Below are 24821 nucleotides of genomic sequence, written 5' to 3' on the forward strand. Positions count from 1 at the left end.
CGTGTACTGCTGAAAATCCATATTTTTCTGTATTATATCTGATAATCAGACTTTTTTTTTTTTTTGCGTTCCGACCGTACATCCAGTCTCAAAGGTGACGTGTGGTCCAGAAGTGGGCGTACCCCTTCCCTCCCCTTTAGTTATAACAGTATAGTGTTAGTTCTGGTAGAATGTCTGTACACAGTTACCTTGAAGTGTTAAGAGTCTTAAGAGTTACAAACATCGGTATGATCACCATCCATGTCGTAACACAGCTGAATTCTGCGCCAAGTTCTCCCAGATGTTTTGCGGAGATACCCCGGAGTCACAAGGATGAAGGCGTGTTCCACAGCTGCTAATAATTCCAGCGTTGTGTGATATTGAGTGTTTCTTACTTGTTGCTTTATGAAACCCCAGAGAGCATTGTCTGGAGTCGGCAGATCGGGACTTCTTGGAGGCCAGGCAAAGGGAGCTGGTGAAGATGAACAACCTCTTCCAATCCAGCGGCCAGAAAACGTCTGATTCAGGTAACTACGCACGTGAATCGCGAAGTGCGCTGATACAGTACATGAATTACAATGTTATCAAAAAATGTCGGTAAAATCTAAAACCGTCAGAAAACACCAATTAGGGTACGCCCACTACCGGACCATGCTGTGCTGTACATGGAAGTTCGTCGAGATCGTAATACTGCAAATTATGGATGCGATAAAATATCAAATAATACTTTCGATAAAGTGGATACTTTCAAATATCTAGGATCAATATTAAAAGACGAAAACCATATTTACGAAGAAATTAAATGTCGACTCAAAACAGGGAATTCGTATTATTCATTTCAAAATCTCTTGCCCACCGTCAATTATGTTGAGGAAAACGATAATCATGCCTGTTGTGCTGTATTGTTGCGAAACATGGTCGCTTACTCTGAGGAAAGAATGTAGACTGAAAGTATTTCAGAATAAGATCCTGAGACCAGGGCCGTAACTTGTGGGGGGCAGGGGCAACTGCCTCCCCAGGGAAGCTCTCTGCCGTTCGAGGGGTGCCCATTTTAAGGCAAAATTTTCTTACTCCATATATGATACGAACATGAAATTATAAAGAAGCATAAAACTGGTTCACACAAAAGAGCACACATAAGGTAAATAAAACAAAAAGGAGTCGTGGGTCCATTTCAATAAAAAATGCCTACTGTTATGGGCACTAGAAATAATATTTATCCGTATGGCTTTGAGATTTGTCAATATTGTCCTCTTAATTAATTTCTCATGTATGGAACGGGCCCAGGATCGTAAGTAACCCCTGGGGTCCTACAGGAAGGCCACAAGCTCCGGGGGACCTACAAAGAATAAGAGGCAGATGGAAAGAAGGGGCATATTTTCGAATTTTGCTGGGGGTCCAAACAACTTTTTCTAGGGGGCTCAAATATGTTTGCCCCCCAGAAAAAAATCTAAGTCTACGGCGCTGCCTGAGAGGATCATTCGGACATGAAGAGGAACATGAAAGATGAATGGCGGAAACTTCATAACGAGGAATTCAATTATCGTTTACCAAACATTGTCAGGGTAATCAAATCTTGGAGGCTTAGGTAAGCATTTCATGTAGCTAGAACGGAAGAAAGTAGGAACGTTTTCAAGGTTTTAACTGGAAATCCAATCGGAAAACGACCATTAGGAAGACCTATGCGCAGATGAGAGGACAATATTATAAGGTGGATCTTAGAGAAATAGGAATACAACGTAGAATCTGGATCCAATTGGGTAAGAATAGAAGTCAATGGAGAGCTTTTGTGAACGCGGCGTTGAACTTCCGGATTCCGAAGGCGATAGAGTTAGTTAGTTAGTTAGAAACTATAAATAGAGCAATTGTATTTAAACTGCATTTACTGAGTAACTGGACTGCTTGTTGTATATACAAGATAAAGAAGCAAAGAAGACATCAAACAGCTAGTGTTGCGTATTTCTCGTCTCATTTTCGAAACTTTGTCTCCTCTCATTTACTCTCTGTTTGTTTTTAAATTCGAGGCCAGACGAGAAATATGACAATTCTCGTTTCGTTCGAGATAAGACGAGAAATTTTAAGAGTCTCGTGGGGAAGGGTAACAGTGGTTCACCAAGTCCATACTGTATTAATGTGTATAATTCATAGTATAAAAGCAATAAATTGATAAAGTGATTGTACGAACACAAGGAAGATCATTTACCAACGTTTAAAGATACGTAAATCATTACACAATATACTACAACAATAAATATGATTTAAATGTTGTTATATCGTACCCTTCGTAAACCTCTCGTGACGCGGAAAGATTCTGACAACTTCTGGATCAAACGTTGTTTATAAATTTAGAAAACGAGGCGAGATAAGAAGACCTCTAGAGATGGTACATCAATTTGCTTTTGTTTATTTTTCTATTTAAAACAAGGCATCTTTTTTCTTTTATTTTGGCAACAAAATTTCGGCCTAAAGTAGCTCTAATAGTGCGCTATTCTGTACAATCACTGATTTGATACATAAACTTTTAAACCTAATACGTGGGTACTTTTTCCTTCCAAATTGTTGGTATTTGCATGCCACAAGCAACATGAAACTGATATAACGATTTAAAAAAATATTCAAAGTTATTTATTAATCTATTCGTCCCAAAGTTATTTGATTACTATTACGCGTATGTTACACAATTGACAAACATTAAAGTTTAAGGGAGAATTTCATATTATATCTGATTAATTATAGTGCGCTTGATGGTTAGGTTAAGTTAGGTATATTTAAGAATCATCTCAACCCTTTATTTGACCCAGTTGCTTATAAGCAACATCGGTTTCTATTGCGTTATTATAACCTCAGGGATTATTCAATTGGCATTATTAGTTTCATAGAATAATCATTTAGAAAAAGTTCCCGCCATTTCAAGATGTTGGTCGATAGTGCCATATGTCTCAAAAGATTTTCTCCTCGTCTGTTATCATCCCTTTTCCCTTTTTTCCCAATTCTGAACAGTTTGGATTTTACTTGGGTGCTTCTGCACTTTTGGACCACCCTGTAGATATTTTCCGTAATAAATTGGAGTTTGATGTCTTTTTTTTTTTAATTGAAAGCGTATAGATTTTGTGTAATTATTTCTCTAAATAACTTGAAGTTTGTTCCTTTATATTCAAGAGGAAAGCGTTTATAGGTATAAAATAAATTTATATAAATTTCAGGCATTGAATTTATATAAATTTCACTCAAATTGTTCTAAAATATTTTAGAAGTTTGATTGTAATTTTATTATTTCAATATTTTTTCTCTCTCTCTTTCTTCTGGCCAATATTGTTAAACACATTTGAAATGCGAAAACAAAATCTCAACATTTAATTTTCTTCAATGCAAAATTTACCTAATCGTGGTTTCAATAAAATTACGTCTTTGCAGTTTAAAAAGAATTTCGCATTTCGTTGAATTTCAGCAGTAAAACTTAAGGAAGCTATGATTTCATGTTTCATCTCATGCTAAATAGTTTTACATATTTTTAATATTTAAACTTATTCTTTCATATAGATCAATTAAAGAAGTAACGATCTCTATGATTTAATCTTTGATCTTATGTTAAATAATTTTATATGTTCTTTAATATTTAAAGTTATTCTTTCATGTAGAACAATTAAGGAAGCAGTGATCTGAATGGTTTAATATTTGATCCCATGTTAAATAGTTTTACATATTGTATTTCTTAATATTTAAGGTTGATTTTTCACGTAGAATAATTAAGGAAGCAATGATCTGTATGCTTTAATGTTTGATACCATCTTCAATAGTTTCATGCATTGTATTTCTTAATGTTTATAGTTATTTTTCATACAGGTCGTTTAAGGAGGCAGCAATTTATATGATTTAATGTTTGAATCCATGTTAAATTGTTTTATATATTTCCTGATGTTTAAAATAATTTTTTTCATATGGAACAATTAATAAAGCAGCGATAGAGATGATTTAATCTTTGAATTCCTGTTAAACAGTTTTACATGCTGTATTCCTTAATATTTAAAGTTGTTTATTCGATATAAAACATTTAAGGAAGCGGCAATTCGTATGATTTAATGTTTGATTCCATGCCAAAAAGTTTTAAATGTTTCTTAATGTTGATAGTTACTTTATGATTTAGAACAATTAAGAAAGCAGCGATCTGTATGATTTAATGTTTGATCGCATGTTAAATGATTTTAAATATTCCCTGAGATTGAAAATAATTTTATCATACGGAATATTTAAGGAGGCAGCAAACTGTATGATATAATGTTTGATCCCATTTAAATAGTTTTACATATTCTCTAATATTTAAAGTATTTTTTCATATAGAACATTTAATGAAGTACCTATCTCTATGATTTAATGTTTCATCTCATGTTAAATAGTTTTTCATATTCTTTGATGTTTAAAGTTATTTTTTTCTAATATAGAGCAATTAAGAAAACAGTGATGTGGATGGCTTAATCTTTGAATCCACGTTAAATACTGTGCTTGTTAATATTTAAAGTTATTTTTTTTTTATTTCGAATATTTAAGAAAGCAGCGATCTGAATGGTTTAATCTTTGATCCCATGTTAAATATTTTTACATAATCTTTAATTTTTAAAGTTATTTTTTCACGTGGAACAATTAAGGAAGTAACAATATGTATGGTTTAATCTTTGATTCCATTCTAAATAACTTAACGTGTTTTGCAGGGAAGGGTTCTGATCGGACTACTGAGGAGGTGATAAGGGAACGGTCAAAGATTCTCAATTTCCTCTCTTCACCGGGCACTGGCGTCTATTTCTTTTTTTAGGGGATGTAAACAGTCCTACGCCCTCTCAACCGACATATGCCTATGGATATTGAATACAAAACGACTTAAGGTAGGTGTAGTTGATTGTGGTCAACTTATCCATTACATTATTTTGAAAAAATACCCACATACATGAAATTTCACCTAAACGAAGTATGTTTGAAATGAGGCGTATGTAAGTGGAGCAAATAAGCATGCATCCTGGAGAGAGCTGCCGGAGGTATGCAGAAATGTCATATGTTGCAAAAAGTAGAAGTTAGGTTCGAGATCAGTATCTGCATGATTGTCAGTGTATTCGGTGTTGGAATTTCTATGAGTGTCAGGTTTTCCTATATAGTGCTTCACCTGATCCCACACAGAGAAAAAATAATATATGTGGCATACATAAAATCAGGTTACATTCATAAATCCGGTAGTTTTTGGTCTTAACGTATGATTATAGCTAACATTCTGCCAGCAAACATATGTTTTATAATACTTTCCGGATGAGTGTTCCATCTGCACGTATAAAACAAAGAAATGTAAATTGGCGGTCATGCTGACATACGTAACAAACGAATACATTATGTAATATACGTAAGACTGTTAGATGTCAGACATCTTGGAGCGACATGATGTAACATTTAGACGGGATAAAGCCAGTATGTGTGTTGCATATGGATGACGTATTCTCCGTACAAATTTCCGTAATAAACTTATGGATTCCGTATATTTGTACTATATACCGCAGTGCGGATAATGAACTTTCCTCAGTGCATTTGATTGATTTAACCTTTACCCTTGATGTATTTGAACTTGGCGACGTTCATTGTGTTAACTGAAATATTACTGCCTGTCGCCCATAATAGCTTCCCAATAGTATACCAGAACGTTGCGCGCCGCTTTCACGTGGCAATGTACCTAATCTCTTATTCACTGCATTCATGACACCATTCAAATTCAAAGTTTTCTTTATTACTGCTATTCGTCTTTTTCTCATTTTCGTTTTTCATCTTAACTTTATTTGTGTTTCTTACTACTTTTATTTAAAACGTGGTAACTACGTTATTGCTTTTGAAGTAGTTGTAGTATACTATATGCAACAAAAAGTGGCATTTCCTTTCCATATCTCAATTATCGCCGATGAAACAGCCCCGGTTAGCGTTTCTTCCAGGCATACTTCTGAAAAACCTTTCCACCCTCGGAGTACACCAACCCTTCATTACTGAGCTCAAATAAATCAAATTGCGACCACACATCACTCTTCTGTAGGCACTTGCATTACCAAGTAGCGTCCCAGCACAGTCCCTCACATTTTGATTTTGCTTCCTTCCTGATCTTTAGATATTTTCTGAACGAAAGCCTGGTCTTAATAATATTAAGAGTGAATGGAGATAACGGAAACATGGCACGTGTGTGTATGTATTATCTTTGTTTCCAAAAGCTTGATATTGCTGATGAATAATTTGATTTTTAAACTACTTATAGTAGCGGAACTTCCTTATTTAAAAAAAAAAGTTTAGAGTATAAAATGAAATGAAATCTTTGAGTTTTACGTCCCCGGTTATGCAGGAGACGGTGATTATGAGAAATGAATGAAATGATGGAATAAAAAAAGTGGGAGGAAACGAGAGAACCCCGAGAAAACCTACGCACACGGTGTTTGTTCACCACAAAGTTCACTTGGCGGGAGCAGGGTTTGAACCCCGGACCCCATGCACTAGAGGTGAACGCTCTACCACTGAGCCACCGCGGCCCTATAAAAAAGTTTAGAGTATAGTACATCATTAAAACTAAGAACGAACAACTTCGCTATGAGCAAACGCAGGCATGTCAAATTCGTGTCCCGAGGGTCGCACGCGACCCTCGACTTAATTTTCTGTCCCTCTCAGTTGAACCCCCCAAAATAACAAAAAATATAAAAGTTTACTTATTTACAAAATTGTAAGAGTTTTTTCTTACGTAATTTTTTTTGTCTTCGTGGTTCCCAGACACTTGTCAATATCCATTATCCGTGATTTAAGATGTTCGGTATCAGTGTAAACAATTTTTCTTACTTATGAAAAGGAACGTCCCCAGAGAGACTCTGGATAACAGATTTATTTTAGCAACATGTATCCAGACATCCGAAACTTGCTTACGTGGAAAAGAAGCCATTTCTCACGAAGAAAACAATAGTCATATATCTACTACCCAGATTTCCTTAGGTTACTTCTATTTCTCTCTCTCTCTCTCTAAAAAAAAAAAAAAAAAAAGTATTATGTAATGTTTAAAGTATTTACGCAATATATCATCAAGTATAAAAATCTTTTTTTTTTTTTTTCAGCCCGCAGTATTGTAAGCTGATGACTATTTGGACCGCAGGTTGACAGCTGTAAAATATCATTCAAGAAATAAAACCAATTCTTTTAGACTAAAAAGCATCTATCCATGAGTCAAGTGTAGAGAGGGAAGAAGTATAAAAAAATGAACTGAAGGACATTATAGACAAGTTGGCAACAGTTAAGACCACTGTATATAAAACATATGATATCTAATCACAAATGACATTAAAGTTGCTTCAATTGTTTTCCTCAAAATTTTTGAACCTTGTAAATCGACCGTGATAAACTGAATAATATTTTATTAATAAGATTTTCCTTTTTCAAAGAAGTTTGTTATTGAATTCTCTGTCTGTCTGTCTGTTATTTGCGATTTCTTTTTTCAATTTTAAGATCTCCATTCGATAGAGCATCAAAAACTATTTCAGAAAGTGATGGAATTTTTTCGTCACTCTTACAATTTCCCAAGATATCGGCCAAAAATGGCCAATTTCCGGAAATTTAAGGAGCCATATCTCGGGAATCATAAATTATAGAGAGATTATATCGATGTTGATCAATACCTAAGAGGATGGTGAATATTTTGGTATCAAATACAGTAGTAACCAGTGGCCACTGTCCAACTGGCCACTGGTTTGATCATTGGCCAGTTGGCCAGTGGCCACCAGTTAATATCGGTACCAAAATGTTTACCATCTTCTTAGGTATTGATTAACATCAATATCATCTCTCTATGACTTACCGTTCCAGAGATATTGCCCAAGAAATAGTTCCGATTTCGGAAGGTTTAAGGAACCATATCTCGGGAACCGTAAGTCATAGAGAGATTATATTGGTGTTGATCAATACCTAAGAGGATGGTGAACATTTTGGTACCAAATAGTATCCGGTGGCCACTGGCCAGCTGGCCACGATTCCCCAGATATTGGCCAAAAAAGTTCGAACTTCTGAAGATTTAAGGAGCCGATTTCGGGAACCGTAAGCCATAGTGATGATATTGTGAGAATTTTTGCGAGAAACAGAAGGTGAAGATAAAAAAAAATTACTTTTACTTTTGGAGCATTCTGAACTCGTTTTTTCTACTTTCAGTCACAATCATGTTTGACGAAGAAGTAGGAAGATAAAATATAAAACTGATATGATGTGAACGTAGTCGTGGGTGATTTAAGGAGTAGTAAAGTAGGAGCGAAATTTCCGCTCCTGCCCTACGCGCTGTTAACACTAGATACACAACTGCCTCTAATAACACTGTCAGATGCCTGACTCACTTGTAATCATTCGCCATTTTCTCCTTTACACAAATCCTAACTATATATAGAAAACTACATGAACTGACATAAAATACAGGGGTACTTCCGGTTAACGTGGAAAGTTGAAATTCGGTATGATTGAAGCTTTCCAGTACTAACCTACAGAAAAAATTGTCAAAGGTGAATATTTTTAAATTTTTTTTAGAGGGTCTAACGGGAGAATGAAGAAATTCTCCATCTTATTTAAATAGGTAGATTTTTTGACTTATTAATCTCATATTTTAGGTACTTGGAATGAAAACTTTAGCGTTACCTAGGTAAATCAGTAAAAATTAAAATTTTCAAGTTTAGAATGGTTTTATGGGGAACTGAAAAATCTTCCCCATGTTACTTATATGGGACATCTTCTACACCCCAAAATTATTGGACATTTCCTGTAGAACTACAATGATTAAATTTGGCATGATTGTAGCTTTTTGGGACTAAACCACAGAAAAATTACCAAATTAAATATTTTTAATTTTTAGAGAGTCTAAAGAGAGCATAAAGAAATTCCCCATGTTATGTATCGTAATATGCCCCATATGCCTTTTTTAAACCTATAATCTCATGTTTTTAGGTACTTGGAATTGGAATAAAAACTTGAAATTCGGTGTGCTTGTACGTTTTCGTTAGCGTTAAAAAAGTAAATCACCAAAAATAAAAAATTCCAATTTAGAGTGGTTTTATGGAGAACTGAATAATCTTTCCCATATTATTTGTATGAGACATATTCTACATCCCAAAATGTTTAGGCACTTCTGGCAGGATTAGAATGATGAAATTTAGTATGATTATAACCCTCCGACACTAACCCATAGGAAAATTGCCAAAAGTGAATATTTTTAGTTTTTTAAGGAGTCTAAAGAGGGAATGAAGAAATCCCCCATGTTATATGAACCTTTTTAAATCTATAATCTCATGTTTTAGGTATTTGGAATTGGAATAAAAACTTGAAATTCGGCCTGCTTGTACGTTTTCATTAGCGGTAAATTACCAAAAATAAAAATTTCTAACTGTAAAGTGGTTTAATGTGACACTGAAAAATCTTTTACATGTTGTTTATGTGGGACATCATCTTCACCCCCAAATGTTTAGGCACTTCCGGCAGGATTAAATGATGAAATTTGACCTGATTGTAACCTTTCGGGAATAATCCACAGGAAAATTGCTAAAAGTAAATATTTTTAGTTTTTAAGGGGTCTAAAGGGGGGATGAAGAGGTTCGCATGTTATTTAAATGGTCGTTTTCTTGGGATACAAAATTTTATATTTTAGATAGATGAAACACGAAAAGAAACTTGAAATTTGATAGAATTGTGGGTTTAAGAGGTGCGAGACCGCAGGCCGAGAAGTGGTTTGGGGGCGGAGCCCCTAACTTGCCAAAGGCTAGTATCATATAAAAAACACGTTGTACTTGACAGTCACCAAAATTCAATTTTTTAACCATATATTTTATAATTTTCTGTTGGCAACACTGGCTAGTCCTGTGAGTATACTATTTATGTTCCAGGAACGAGAAAAGAAAGAAAGAAAAAAGAAAAATAATCAGGTCATTCTTTGACCAGGTGTCCTCAGAAACACAAGGGAAAAATCAAAGAGTGTTGCAATTTTTCTTTTTTCCTTTGCCGTAGGATAAAGTAACATAAACTCGACAGGGGGTCTTTGCAGCGTTTTCAACGGATTTGCAAGGTTTTTCGTTGAGCGATGCGATGTTTCGCAAGGGAAAAAGATAGAAAAGATGAGACATATCTTTAGAAACCTCATAGGGCAAATCAGCATCATCGCTGTCAACACAAAGAGGCGGGAGTAAGGGTAAATGGGGGGCGAGGGGTTGTTACCCAACAGAGTTCTTTGAAAGTCTTTCAAAGTTTTTTTTCTTTCTTTCATGTTACTTTCTGTCTGTGAATGGCATTGACATTCATTCACACACACATACACATATGCCCAGATACTTTTTGTCGGAGGTATTATATGAGATACTATAGGAAGATGTGAACTGTGGTATGTTTACACCTTTGTAATAGTTGTGTACATGTAAAAATGGCTAAAACAAGCATGGAAATCTCTCAAATATTTTGTTTTGGACATCAAGATCGATAAAATATCATTTACTAACGTATTTATTGCAAAACACGACAGATTGTAGAACAATGTAAACACGTACGTGTATAAACAGTATTTAAGTATTTGACATGTAAATGCGAGGCGTGTCCGCAAAGTAAGTACCGTTTTGAAAAAAAAAATATACTAAAAAAGATTTGTTCAAGCCAAATTTATTTTTCATGAAAGAGTACACCTTAAACTATTTTTCGACATAGTTTCCACCAATGTTCACACACTTGTCATAGCGGGCGGGTGACCAACCTCAAAGAAACAATCCGCAAATGAAGACAAACATAACTCCACGGCGTTTTTGCCACTCTCCACAAGATGACTACAACTGAACCATACGTACTGGTGTCAATGAAGAGGCAATGAACTAGTGAAATTAGCGCGTTTGCGCGGAGCGCCGACACTAACACTGCGGTGACGTAAAAACGAAACGGTGCATACTTGCCGGACACTGGCGGGATGTTTCGTTGAGTCATGTTTGTACAAGTTGGTAACCCGCTCTGACAAGTGTTTGAAGATTGGTGGAAACTATGTCGAAAAGTTTAAGGATGATTTAAAGGGACAAGTGTTGACGATAGATGTCACTACAGTCTTCGTATCTCTCTAATGTATTTTTTTACCTTTCACGAAAGTTTACAATTTCTCTTACAAATTTCAATCTAGAGACTTCAAATTTTTAGAGAAGGAACTTCATAACCTATCAATCCGTGCAGATTTTTTTTTTTATTTAGAATTTTCTTCATTGTTGAAACAGTTCCACTGTTAAAGGTTTGGATATCCATTCCAACAATCAAGCCATTTCAACAATAAAGAACATTATAAATAAAAAAAATCTGCACAGATTGTTGCCTTCGATAGGTTAGGAAGTTCCTTCTCTAAAAATTTGAAGTCTGTAGCTTGAAATTTCTAACAAAAATTGTGAATTTTCGAGAAAGATGAAAAATACACTAGAGAGATACGAAGACTGTAGTGACATCTATCGGCAAAACTTGTCCCTTTAAACTAACCTTAAGGTGTGCCCTTTCATGTAAAAATAAATTTGGATTAAACAAACAAGCCTGTTTTAGAATTCTTTTGAATGGTACTTAAATACTGTTTGAACAGGTACGTATATACATTGCCCTACAATTAGTCGTGTCTTGTAGGAAATAAGTTAATAAATGATATTTTATCGGCCTTGATGTCCAAAAGAAAAAAGAATTTTGGATAACATTACATGTATTTTCGTGTTTATTACACACGGGAATCAAAGGTTGCGTTCAGTACACAAGGGCTATTTGGTCATTTTGAACCTATTTCATCTTTAAGAAATCAAAATCCTTTCAGAGTTTAAAAGATTCATGTTCAGATATTGTAAAATAACTCTTCCAATGTATAAAATAATGTTAACATTTCCATGTACTTAAGTGTATCGTATAAACTTTGACTCTTTTTCTTACAACTTTGCTAACTCAACTCGACTCCCTTGTGCTTTGAGCGCCCCAATTTGTCTACGGGTTCTTGATGGTAGCGGGACGAAAATATTTTTGGTTCCAGTTCCGGGACCTAAATTAACGTTCTAATTTCGATGTGATTTGGAAACAGAACAGAAATATGTACTGTAAATTGCGAAATTATCAATTGCAAATATCATTAGATAAAGATGGTTACAAGCTGGAAACAATATTGAGCAACTTATGAAATGTAAGCTCGAGTGAACCAACTACAAAGATTGTCTTCCAAAAACTAAAATTCTTCTATTCTTCGGAACTTTGCTTACGCTTTTAATATCGATTTCGGTTCCGGAGTAAGAGCCATTTCTCTCAGAAAATTAATTTCAGTTCTACTCGATTTTTTAAGAAAACTGGTTTCAGTATCGAGTTCGAAAGCACTTTTATCATGTCTCTTTCGGTTCTGCTCCAATAATCGTGTTTTTCGGTAACGGAATGAAAATATGCCGATTCCGGTTCAAGAAGCGAAACCTAGCAAAAGTCATTTACTAACTTATATTTCCATTACCACTAACAACTCTGAAGTTTTTCCTTATGTTGTCAACTATACAGTTCAGTCTTAGCTTTCATTAACTTCTTGTAAGTTGCACTAGTTTCAATGCTGGAATCTTTCTTGTAGAACTGGTGTGACCAATTCTCTATTCTAGGTTCGGTGTATTAAAGATGGATTATTGAATGCCACTGGATGTATTTGAGTTTTCCCCTCTGCCGTGACGTGACAAAACGCTGTAACTTTGGCGGAGCAGTTTTGCGAAAAAGAGCCGTAAAGTTTTCATCCTAAAATGTGATCTGTATCGTGTAGAACCAGTGTAACTAGGCAATAATGGTCAACCAATCAATTTTCACCAAATTTAATCACACAGCATGCATTTACGTAACATTACATGTAACCACGTGTTTCCAAAGTCAAGATATACTGGTTCTACACGATGCAGATCACATTTTCGGACAAAAACTTTATGGCTCATTTTCGCGAAACTGCTCCGCCAAAGTTACAGCGTTTTGTCACGACACGGCAGCCCTATGCTACATGTCTTTAAAATCTCTCTTTATAGCGTTTTTTTTTCTGATTTGGTTATAATCATTTTTGAATAGAAAATTTCACATAATGACTGTGTTCGAGCGTGGTACGAAAATAATATTCGTATATCGTTGCTGCGCCTTCTAAAACCGAAACGTTTAGTTTTGATTAAAATGCGATTTTTACTGTTACATGAAGATTTTGGTATAGAGTACTTTCTTACAAAGATCCTTATGAGATGTTGCTCATTTAAAGCGTTATTACGTCACAAAACAAAATCCGCCATATTATGTTGCAGGCAAATTGCTCCTATCATTTTTTGCTAAGCGTTGTCAAAATTGTGATGTATCACTCGTGAACACGCCGAATCTTCTGAATGGTTCTTCTGGATAAGCGAGTGAATCGCGACTCAATTCTACTGAATCATGGTTCTTTAAGAGTCATGCTGATTCTTTAGGACCTGTGATTCTTCGGAAGTGGCAATGTTTGCGGGTATCGTGGATCTCCTATGTCACTCGCTCGCGAACCGCTTTTCTGAGTGGTATTCTTCGGACAGTGAAGATTTCTGAGACCAGTGCCGATTAGGAGGTAATCAAAAGCCAGCTACTGAAGACGACCGAAGCAGACCATTAGGACGAAAGGCGATATGAATCTCAGACTACTGACCAGTACAAATAACCTTTTTTTCAACAATGATCAGAGCCCTCAACTCTGTAATTTTTAAGATTGTAACATTTTTCGTTAGTATTGTTTCATATAAATCATTCTTCCATCGTGACATTTGTTTTCTTTTCCCTTTTACTGATCTTAGCGATTGTATATGACACAGAAATTGTGCAAATATCTCTCACTATTGGGTCAGGTGTTATCTTTGTACTCACAAAAATACGACGGCTACAAGTGCAAGGTGAATCTATTGGATAAATGATGGCAAATCGATGGTAGTCCAATGTACTCTTAACACTACGTTGGGCCAACGTATTTCTCAACTTCAGTTTGGTGATTCCCAATTCTCAACCATGTCGACTATTACCTTATGTAGGGCCTACAAAGTGTGCTTGGCCAACATACACTTAAAACTACGTTGAGCCAACGTATTTCTCGACTTTACTTTAGCGTTTACCAATTCTCTACTGTTCTGACTAACGTTATTATAGTTTACGTAGCGTCTACAAAGTGCGTTGTTGATCTTGCCCACGAGACAAAATGAAACGACAAATAAGATTTACCTAGACTTGTTACATAATTGATCTAGAAGTAATCTCGTCTTCATTCTCGAGGAATTCTTTTTCATCTCGTCTCGAATCTCGAAAAAAATGTCACGTCTCGTTTTGTAAGTTTATGAGCAAAAATTAATGTACTGAGTTTTCTATTAATTTTATCTAAAAGTTACCAGAATTCTTCCACATCACAAGAGGTCCGTTAGGGATGTGACTTAACAATATTTAAACGATATTTGTATTATTGGAGTACGTTCTGTAATGATTTTCGTATCTTTAAACGTTGATAAATCCTCTTCATTGTGCTCGTACAACCACTTTGCAGTATGTTACACTAAAACATCGACTAAGACTTGGGCGAACTAGTGACGCCCTGCTGCCGTTATATGTGTATTAAATGTTATATTTCCATTGTATTTCACTCATGTATCTTTGACTGTTTTCGGGAATTGAATAATCATTATGTTCATTTCGTATGGGAAGTGTATTGGTGTTTTATACTATTTGTGAAGGGGATAATATCGAATTTTTCTAATATTAATATGGAATGTCAGGGTTGAGACTATAGATCACTCAACTATTACATTTGAAGCAATTTGCAATCATCTAGTGATTATTTTCCTGATAAATATGATCATTTGCAAGTTACATTGATCGTGAATTTTACTTTGCAATGTGACATATCATTTACAAACGTAAGTTGTCTGTCAACTCTGTTTTCAACTCCTAGTGCGAGCACAGAAATTTACTGTGTTGACGCATTATCTTGAAGTAATTAGAGACTGAAGGTGCATTGATTTTCTCTCTAGCAAACAAAAGATTATTACTTACTACATAGCTATCATCCTTTGAAAACCCTTCGGTAGCTATGGTCTTCGTTAGATGTGTAACAGCAGGAACATTTTTATTTAATTGAAATGAACATTTATTGATTTTAACTTTTCAGTGGTGGAGTGAAAAATATCGAATTTGAGATTCCAGTCGTTTTAACATATGTTACGATTCTTTTAAGTCCGTATCTATATCTATATCTATATCTATATCTATATCTATATCTATATCTATATCTATATCTATATCTATATCTATATCTATATCTATATTTATATCTATATCTATATCTGATCTATTATCTGTCTCTACATTTATATCTTATTTATATCTATCTATTTATCTATTCATCTGTTTACATCATATACTTTTTAAAAATTATATTATCGAGATTCTTCAGTCTAAATTCATTTCTGCAATTTAGGGATCAGCTTTCAGATCCTACAATTGTTAAAATTACTGTTTTTTATCTTACAATATTCAATGTGTTTCTTTTCAGTGTCATTTTCCTTATCAGCAAAGGCTATATGGGATGTAAACCTATATACTAACATGGGATCCGGTTTTCTTCCCTACCTTCTCTCTTCCAGAAAAAAATACTGCGGAAGAAAATCAGGAAAGATTTTTACTAATGATTGAAAGAAAGACATACAAATAGAACAAGAGAAAATGAGCGACAAAAGTTAATATAGTTGGTTTGTACCCGTTTATTTTTCATTTGCTCATTACGTAAATGTGTGTTAAGATGTCAACACTGGGTTGTCTCAAGAGTTAGAGAAACAGCAAGAGCATTACAGAGCAGAAGAAAGAGAGACAGAGAGAGAGAAAAGAGTCTGGACGTGAACACGTGCACGCGTGCTGGACATGCAATTGCTCTTAGACACATGGAGAAGGGAATTTTAAAACTCTGTCGTTCTCCGAAGTCGTTCTCAAGAGAAAGACAGATGCACTTAAGTTGCTCCTCATCTCAGTTGCATTTATTCTTCTCTGACGGGAACGTACGAAGTTCACAGTCCCCTCTAAACGAATTTCCTTGGCACTAAACAGCCCACGAGCAACTATGGCTAGCCAAACGGCTTTTAGTTGAATGATGTGTGATGCACTACATCCTTTACTATCATTGTTATTTTTGGCTTACTCAAATTGAGCCATGATGCTCTTTTGACACCCGGAATCGATCCTGAAACAACGTGCACAAATCCCTAACCAATCAGTTAAACAGGAACACGAAACTTCTCCCGAAGGATTTTTACTCTACTTATTTACGGTACTACTGAATAGATAAATAACTATAAAGCTTTTTTTCTGACTATATAGCTAGCGTACGAGTAGGGATGCGCACGAGACAAGATTTGTGTCTGTCTCGTCTCAAAAATGTGCTGTGAAAATGATGTCTCGACTCGAAAAATGTATATTTCACTATTGGAAGAGCCGTGTCTCGACTCGAATTTTGTCAAGAAAATCCTGTCTCGACTCATCTCGTGCGCATCCCTACGTACGCATCTTTGGCGCAGGAGACCCAGGTTCAATTCCCAGCGGGAGTTCATGTGGTTTGAATCCCACGTTTCATATAGCCTCTTCAGGAAGGCGGCGGCTCAATGGTAGAGCCCTTGTCTCTGGTTCGGGTGGGGTTCCTAGTTCGATTCCTGGCCAAGTAAGTATGTGGTGGACAACATCGTGTCCTTGGGTTTTCTCGGGATACTCCCGTTTCCTCCCACATTCTCAGTCCAACAAGTCTTTCATCATTGTTCGCTTGTCTTAATCATCGTCACCCTTAGCCTAAAGGAGACAATCGTGGGACAGTATGCCTTGTTCTTTCATACTCCATGTTTCATTCTCTCCTTTAGCACAAAAGACAGACTCGTGGGAGATTTTTAACGAATCGAATAAACGAATAATTTCTCGAATTCCAATAACAAATAAACTCTGCTTTAAAAAAAAAAGTAACGAGGTGCATGAGTCGATATCCTTTTATCATAGGCAACCAACATTTCTTTGCTATTATGCAGGTTGCAAAGAATGTAGAGAATGTTATAGATTTTAAACACCACTAATGTCGCCCTAAAGATGTTAACTAATTTAATTTCATTACCGAACTCGGCCGAGATAATCGTTTCAGCTGTCTATTACAAAGAAACAGGATTCAAAAATTCTTTTCTATTCAAGAGTTGTATAACCTTATAAGTTTTAATGCGTGATCTTAATAAAGTGTTCGAACTGTTATTCTAGTGGGGCTGTCATTAATCGAGTAGTAAAGAAACAATTCCTTTAGTCAGTGGTGCCCACCCCCTTATGTCCATGACGCACCCCTCCAATTGTCTATCCGTAGGTGTTCTTCCATGAAAAAATCTTGTTTTCGATTAATTTTTACACCCCCACAAACTTATTTATATAGATTTTTACCCCCCCCAGATATTTCAATGACGCAGTTTGCGTCATAGCCCCCCTCTGTGGGCACCCCTGCTTTAGTATACTATAAAAGTAGTCGAGTACTTATATGAACAACAAATAAAGAAATAATACTTGGAACTAAAAGCTTTTTAGAATAATTGAATCATAAGCATTAATCAATACTCATAACAGGGCAGAAATAACACACTCTGGGGCCGTATCGACAATGAATCCAGAATTCAGTCTCGGCTTCAAAAGATTTCTTTATTGCATACAAGTTAATATAGCAGAATTCTCTAATTTCCAACACAGAAACGGCCATATAGGTAATTTCCAGTATAATAAATTATAATAAATTAATTTATTATCTAATATATATAAGCGAAGAAAGGAAGCCAAATATGCTGCCTGAGAAGCATCCCGTCTCAAAATCAAGTCTTTTCAGCTTAATCATAGCCTGATTGTTAGTTAAGTCGATGGCTCAAGATATTGACAGATTTGTGTACAGTAAACAGTCCCCTTGTGGATATATGGAATATGGTTATAATACGAAACTTTAACACAGGAGACCGCCGAGGAGGTGAAAGTCCATGTTTCGCATATCCTCGATTTTTAAGAGGCACTAAACACCAACCAAGGATGTAATGGGGCAAATACGAAAGCATATGATTTATATCAATCTTTTGAGTTGATTTTGGGTTTAACGTCCCGTTTAGCAGCGAGGCTATATGAGAGATGGAATCCGAACTACATGAGCTCCCGCCGGAATCGAACCCGGGCCTAGCACTATAATATATCCATCTTATATATATATATATATATATATATATATATATATATATATATATATATATATATATATATATATATATATATATATATATATATATATATATATATATAAAAGATGGACTAGCGGGTATAGGGATGGCCGTATGCTATATTATTTTTAAAAGAAAAAGTCAATTGTATACCTCCTAAAATTTTCTAGTATTACATTACTAACTCTGATCAACCAAAGGTCGTAAAGATCTTTATAAGGCGATTGATGAAAAAAATTACGATCACCAATAAATGAAATACATTTCACTTATCTTTTTGAGGGCGGGGAAATTACAATATTCGCTATATTCTATTAGCTCAATTCAAAAGTTAGGGGTTGAAACTTTGGCCAGTGTCAAGAATCAGATCTTTGATCTTTGTAAATAATTTTCTTTTATTAGGACCATAGCACTGACCCGCTGGTTTAGTGGCTAATGTGTGCGCCTTTAGTATACATGGTCCCGGATGTGATTCCCGGTGAGGATGAACATTAAAAAAAAAAAAAATTCCACAATCATTCACTTCAATTAGTCGTTCGTTTCTTTTAGCCTAAAACGCATAACCGCATAACCGTGGGCTATCAAACTAGAAATTTCCTTTTAATAGGATTACACAGTGGGATATAAAATTGAATTGTAAGTGAGTCAATGTGTTAAAATTTACACGAGTAATGTTGACTTTAAGTTATTGTATGTAGTTTTAAAAAACATTACATTTCCCAGCTTATATGCAACCTGTACAACATGAAAACATTGTTGGTTGCCTATGATGAAAGGATATGTAGGTTCTCATTGCAAAAAAGATCATCAGCCTTTCATTTCGTGTCATCTTTTTAACTGCGTTTACAAATTTTATTTCATTATTGAATGCGTTTTCTCGTTGTTGTAAGTATTTCACGCTTCCAATAATCACACTTAATAATAAAACAAGAATGGGAATGAATTTTTATCTAATTCTTGATTCGACTTTGGCTTTTATTTTGGGCAAAATTTCAACATCCCTTTCTTAAATTTGGCTGAAGTATTGTGATTATTGAATCACCTTTTAAAACAAATCATTGGAAAGACAGAGAAAATCACTTTGTGTGTGTGACAACTTACTTGACATTTGATCTTGAGTGTTGTTACCTCCACCAATCCCGTTGCACCGACGTTGCCAAACTGTGATGTCCGAATCCGGTTTGGCTGAAGCGTTCCATGTTCCTACTAAGGTGAGACAGAGCCTTATCAAGATATTACAATATTCTCATCCACTGAAAACAACTTTATCACCGAAGGTTTGGCAACAGTGAGTCACGAGCTCATTGGTTCATGCCAAATGTCAATTTGGTTGTTCTATTACGAATGGTGCGTCCTTGTTGCACTCACTTGAGGAAAATAATTTAGAAATAGCAGTACGTCCTTTGCCTTTTTTTTTTTTATTGTGCAACCATTCTCTGTATATCTAAGTTATTAAGATGGCGCAAGTGGGACGTTATAAGGCTGTAAGTACACCTCGCGTTAACTCTTAAGCGAAAGCGGATTTACGAATTCTGTTTTTCACAGTGGATAGCTAGAGCGATTATTTCGGTCGAGTCTGTTAATATAATCAATCTATTCGCATCTTCATTGGTAACGGTGGCTTTTACGCTAAATGTCCATATCAATACGGTAAGTTTTCTACCTTGAAACGAAGGTGTATAATTGAGCGGTTTGGGAAACATAATGGTCTGTTACATTTGTCTAACTTTCTAGCCAAGTGGAAAAAGAGGTTCAACATTCCCATGCAATTGGCTGCAATGACTCATACCAAACAAGCTTTCCCTGGATTCTGCACACCGAAATTAAACTACCTACATGCTACTCTATGGTTCGATCCCAACCCATTCCACCTAATAACTCAATTTCACCGGAAGTGGCGCTTGCCATTGTGTTCACCCTAGCCGCTCAATTGTAGAATGTTAAAAGTTACACATCACGCTGTCAGATGGCAGCATATAATTTCCCTGGTTTACACCTCCCCGACATTCCCCGAAATTGAAATGTAACGGTGTGATCATGTTCACTCTCTGTAGCAGAGCTTATTTATATTTGGTTGGTGTCATTTAACAATTTAGCGATTGAGAACAAGGTTGTAAAGTGTTATGGGTTTATTATTTATATTCACCTCTTCAAAGTAGATGGTAATGGATTTTATAAAGCACAATATTTAAAATTATAAGACAAAACGTAAAACGTTTTTTTTTTAAAGTAATCCATTTTGTTGTTTCTGCTATTATTTAACATAAACTTACATAATTTGTTATAGCTTATACAGTGTGTCTTGTATAATTTATTTCTATATAATTCCTGTTAAACGTTTCACTTACAGAAGTATTAGTATCCACTAGTTTAGGGGTTCGAAATAATTTATTTCTATATAATTCCTGTTAAACGTTTCACTTACAGAAGTATTAGTATTCACTGGTCTAGGGGTTCGAATTTCGAGTCGAATAATCCTGACAGTGCTTATCTCAGGTTTTTCCTTCAGACCTGTAAGGTGAATATTAGGAAGGCATTTTTAATATACAATCAATGGCTGACTTCTTTCCAATTGCCATGTTTCATTGTTAGTTCTTTCCGGTATCAAATAGAAATAAATACATACTTCAATAAATGATGCACAGAAGAAAGTAAAACTCCAATAATATTGTTAGGAAGATGTAACGGCTGAATGACATTAAAAAGTAGTTTATGGATATATTTATTTACTTATCTATTTTTCCAAAACAAGTTTCACAATAAGAGATTAGAGATGTGCACGAGACAAGATTTGTGGCTGTCTCGTCTCGAAAATGTGCTGTAAAAGTGATGTCTCGACTCGAAAAATGTATATTTCTCTATTGGAAGAGCCGTGTCTCGACTCGAATTTTGTCAGGAAAATCCTGTCTCTACTCGTCTCGTGCGCATCCCTAATATAGATTGCGGAAGTTCGAAAAATGGTACAGTCTTCTCTACCACCAGAAAATACTGTAAAGGATAGAAACCCCAAAAGTAAGTGTAAGACCTGGAATTTTGAATTAAAGGGATCTCCGTTACAGGACACAACACGTGCCAAACAATTTTCTATAAAAAGATATAATCACATCATAGTCAACCATTGTCAATCCACTCTTGGATAAAGGTCTTTCCAACTCTCCTTGTCAACTATCTATCTTGGGGCAATTCTATTCCACGTTGCGGATATTCATGCAAGCGTTAGTTGCGTTCTTTGCTTGCGATGTGGCTGAATAGCCAATTGAGAAAGTTGTTTAAGCACGGTTCTACATGTAACACAACTTTCTATTGGCTACACATATTTTAGAAATCGCAACCAACGAACACAACGGGCGCTTACATGAAAATTCATCCATACTGTCCAGTGCTTCTTGATTTCGTCAGATCACATTATCTAAGGACGCTTCCTAGATCGTATCCACTCGATAATTGACTTCGCTCATCGATCATTATTTCTTCTTGAAGTATGTCCAACCCACTGCCACTTCAATGCCCTTATTTTCATGATAATATTCGTCTCTCTTGTCATATTATTCATCCACGTGAGTCTTCTCCTGTCTTTGCGGGTGATTCCTAACATACATCTCTCCATACGTCGTATGTGGTTTGCAGACGGTGAATGTCTGATTTTGTTAATAGTCCACGTCTCAAATCCATTTGAAGGGTACATGGAAAGAAGAGGCTAATCGACATTTTACATTTTTTCCCACCCAATTTTAAAATGTTGATGGGTGCCTTCCTTCCTTGTATGGCTATTTTTCTTGTGTAAGTTTCTCTACAACGAGTCCTTTCTTTCACATTATTCATTGTGCATTTAGAAGTACAATCTAGCACCAACATGTGGTGGCCATATCGGATGTTTCGCAAAAATTGCAATGAGCCCCTTTTTTCCTTGTACCCTTCATTTTGTCAAAACAATCAAAACACATTCACTGAAAATTTTATGCTTTAGACATATTGGCATTTGGCTTTTCAATTTGAATCTTGCCAAACAAAGAACTTTTCTTTCCAGATGAATGATGTATGGGCAGCAGATACATTCACATCATAATCATTATCTTTATCATAATCTACGTTATCTATAATTTAATTCAAGTGGTTTCTTCTAGTGTTTCACTATGCGGTGTCAATAATGAACACTCTCTCAACCGGGATTTGAACCAGGATCACGCTTCCCAGAGTTACGTGGGCTAATAATTCGTTTACACGAGATTCTACTATTTAGTCTAGTATTTCTTCTTCCTTCGTTTCTAAAAGCAATATTTCAACTTATTGTATTTACTTACATTTTCTTAACGTCACACAACTACGTTCCGAGGTTCAGGGAGACGGTGATGATGATAATGAAGAAATTAATGGAATATAGAACGTTGGAGAAAACGGAAGAACCCCGAATAAACCTACGCACACGGTGTTTATCCATTACGAAGCTCTTTTAGTGTGAGCTGGGATCCGATAGGGGACCCCACATACACCAGAGGTAAGAACTTTACCAGAACGCCCCTGTGAACCATATTTACATAATTGCCCATGAAATTAACATAGGCTATATATTTTCGTGAACAAGAGAACAAGAGAAATTTTAGTTTAATTCTAAAACTAAATAAAAACTAAATTCCGGGTTAAACTTTATTACTAAGGTCTATTATTACTGTCAACACGGATACTACATGAGTCAGTAGACCTCCAACTATTTACACTGGAAGACCATCGGGAACTGAACTCGAAAACACGCGCGCGTTAGTTTCTTGACTCTTAAGGACAATAATAATAATAATAATAATAATAATAATAATAATAATAATAATAATAATAATAATAATAATAATAATAATAATAATAACAGTAATAATAATAATAATAATAATAATAATAATAATAATAATAATAATAATAATAATAATAATAATAATAATAATAATAATAATAATAATAATAATAATAATAATAATAGTTGTAGTAATGACATGAAAACTTCAAAAAGGGGTACTCAAAAAATTAATAATCAGAGATGTTTGATGGGACTAATATTGCATTTTACTCGTGTTTTTTCTGATACATAGACATAATGCCATTTTTAGGCCGGCTGTTCAGTTTCATTTTGTAGGTACTTCAGTGGTGGTAGCGGCGTATGCTTTCTGCTTTTTACAAAGACCACAACACATATTACTAAAGTACAAGCCACACATTTCTTATCGTCTTTCTTTCTTTCTATTTTTTCTCCCTCTCCTTATGAAGAAAAAAAAAGTTTTCCCCAGGTGAGCTCGGTACGGTACGGCGTGGTCTCTTTTTTTCTCTCGAAAAGGAAGAGGAGACCCCAGCCGTAATTGTATCGGCACGGTTTCATTTGGCGCGGTCTGTCACGGCACGGTAAGACTGTTCAGCTCTCGTAGTGAGCCAGGCGTGTCCGCACTACGGACATGCGGCTTGTGTTAGCGGCTGTGTATCTTCTGCTGGTGTCGCCTATTACAGGAAATTGGTGGTAAGTCTATTGTTTCGTTTTTTTCTTTTTTTTCTCTCGGTACGTTTTTTTTTCATTAGCTTAGTCCCACGCAATTTCTTCCCCCTCTCCTCTCAAAAGATTCTTTAATGTTTTTCTCAGTTCTTTTTCCTTTTTTCTTTAATTTAATTTTTTTTTCTCGTGTGCGCATCCATACTTCAATGATGACGATAATTTTTCGTTCGCTAGAAACATTTGCCAAGTTCCGCTCGCAATGCGAGAAGTACAGTGTAACGCGGTTAGACTTGTCTTTGAGTTTTCGTTTCGCAATTGTTTTTACAAAGTTTTTGTTTGTTTGTTTGATTCAGTTGTCATAAATAAATAAAGATTTTTGTTTGCTTTGATCTTTGCTTCTGGTTGTTTTTGTTTTGAATCGCATTAGTTATCTATTATAGATGTGATATTTAAACATTAAAAAACATATATGCCTACTGTTCTGTCTTCGATAACATCTAGGAAGTTAATACGCATGTTGTCTTACTTTTTAACGAGGATTCGGGCTATGATTGTGCCGCGGAATAGTGGACGGCCAACCGGATTAAATAGCGCGGTAACGTTAATGCACAGGAGCGTACGATTTTGTGCGGTAGATTTGATGATAGCAAGCGTCTTATATCTAACTTGTGCTTTGTTTTTGAGCTGAAGAACGAGTGAGAACAATAGCTAGATGATTGTCAGTTCAGAAAAAAAAAAGAAGAAGACATCTCCTCACTTTTGTGCACCTCACCTCACCTCTTGAGGGCCCCCATGCTGTTTTAGTGTCCACTAATAACCTGCATGAAAAAAACAGACATATAACATGTTCTCCCTTCCCCCACATTTTCTGTTTTTCTACCCCCTCTCTCCTCTTCTTGCATTGTGAATGCCGATACCCGAAAGAAGAATGAAAAAAATCTTACCTCTGGGCCTATTTCTCCTCTTCTCCCCTCCATTTAAGTCATCAGGCACTTTCCAGAACTTCTTGTGGTCTTGGACATATCCACGAGTTATGGGCGCTTGTATTTTTACCTCATTAGCCCACCTTTTGGTAGTCGTTAATTCGC

At 35.5% G+C, this 24821-nt stretch overlaps 1 protein-coding gene across 1 annotated transcript in view; it reads left to right on the forward strand.

The window, feature by feature from the left end:
* The first annotated feature begins 23625 nt into the window (after positions 1-23625).
* Positions 23626-24821, forward strand: part of Wnt6 (Wnt oncogene analog 6) — a 145739-nt gene continuing 144543 nt past the window's right edge. Inside the window, exon 1 of the mRNA XM_081760248.1 lies at positions 23626-23760. Within this exon, the coding sequence (XP_081616374.1) occupies positions 23699-23760 (62 nt within the window). The 5' untranslated portion in view covers positions 23626-23698. The remainder of the gene's footprint in view (positions 23761-24821) is intronic.

The sequence above is a fragment of the Thermobia domestica genome, chromosome 1 (genome assembly GCF_964235325.1).
Source record: "Thermobia domestica chromosome 1, izTheDome1.hap1.1, whole genome shotgun sequence".
In the NCBI taxonomy this organism is placed as follows: Eukaryota; Metazoa; Arthropoda; class Insecta; order Zygentoma; family Lepismatidae; genus Thermobia; species Thermobia domestica.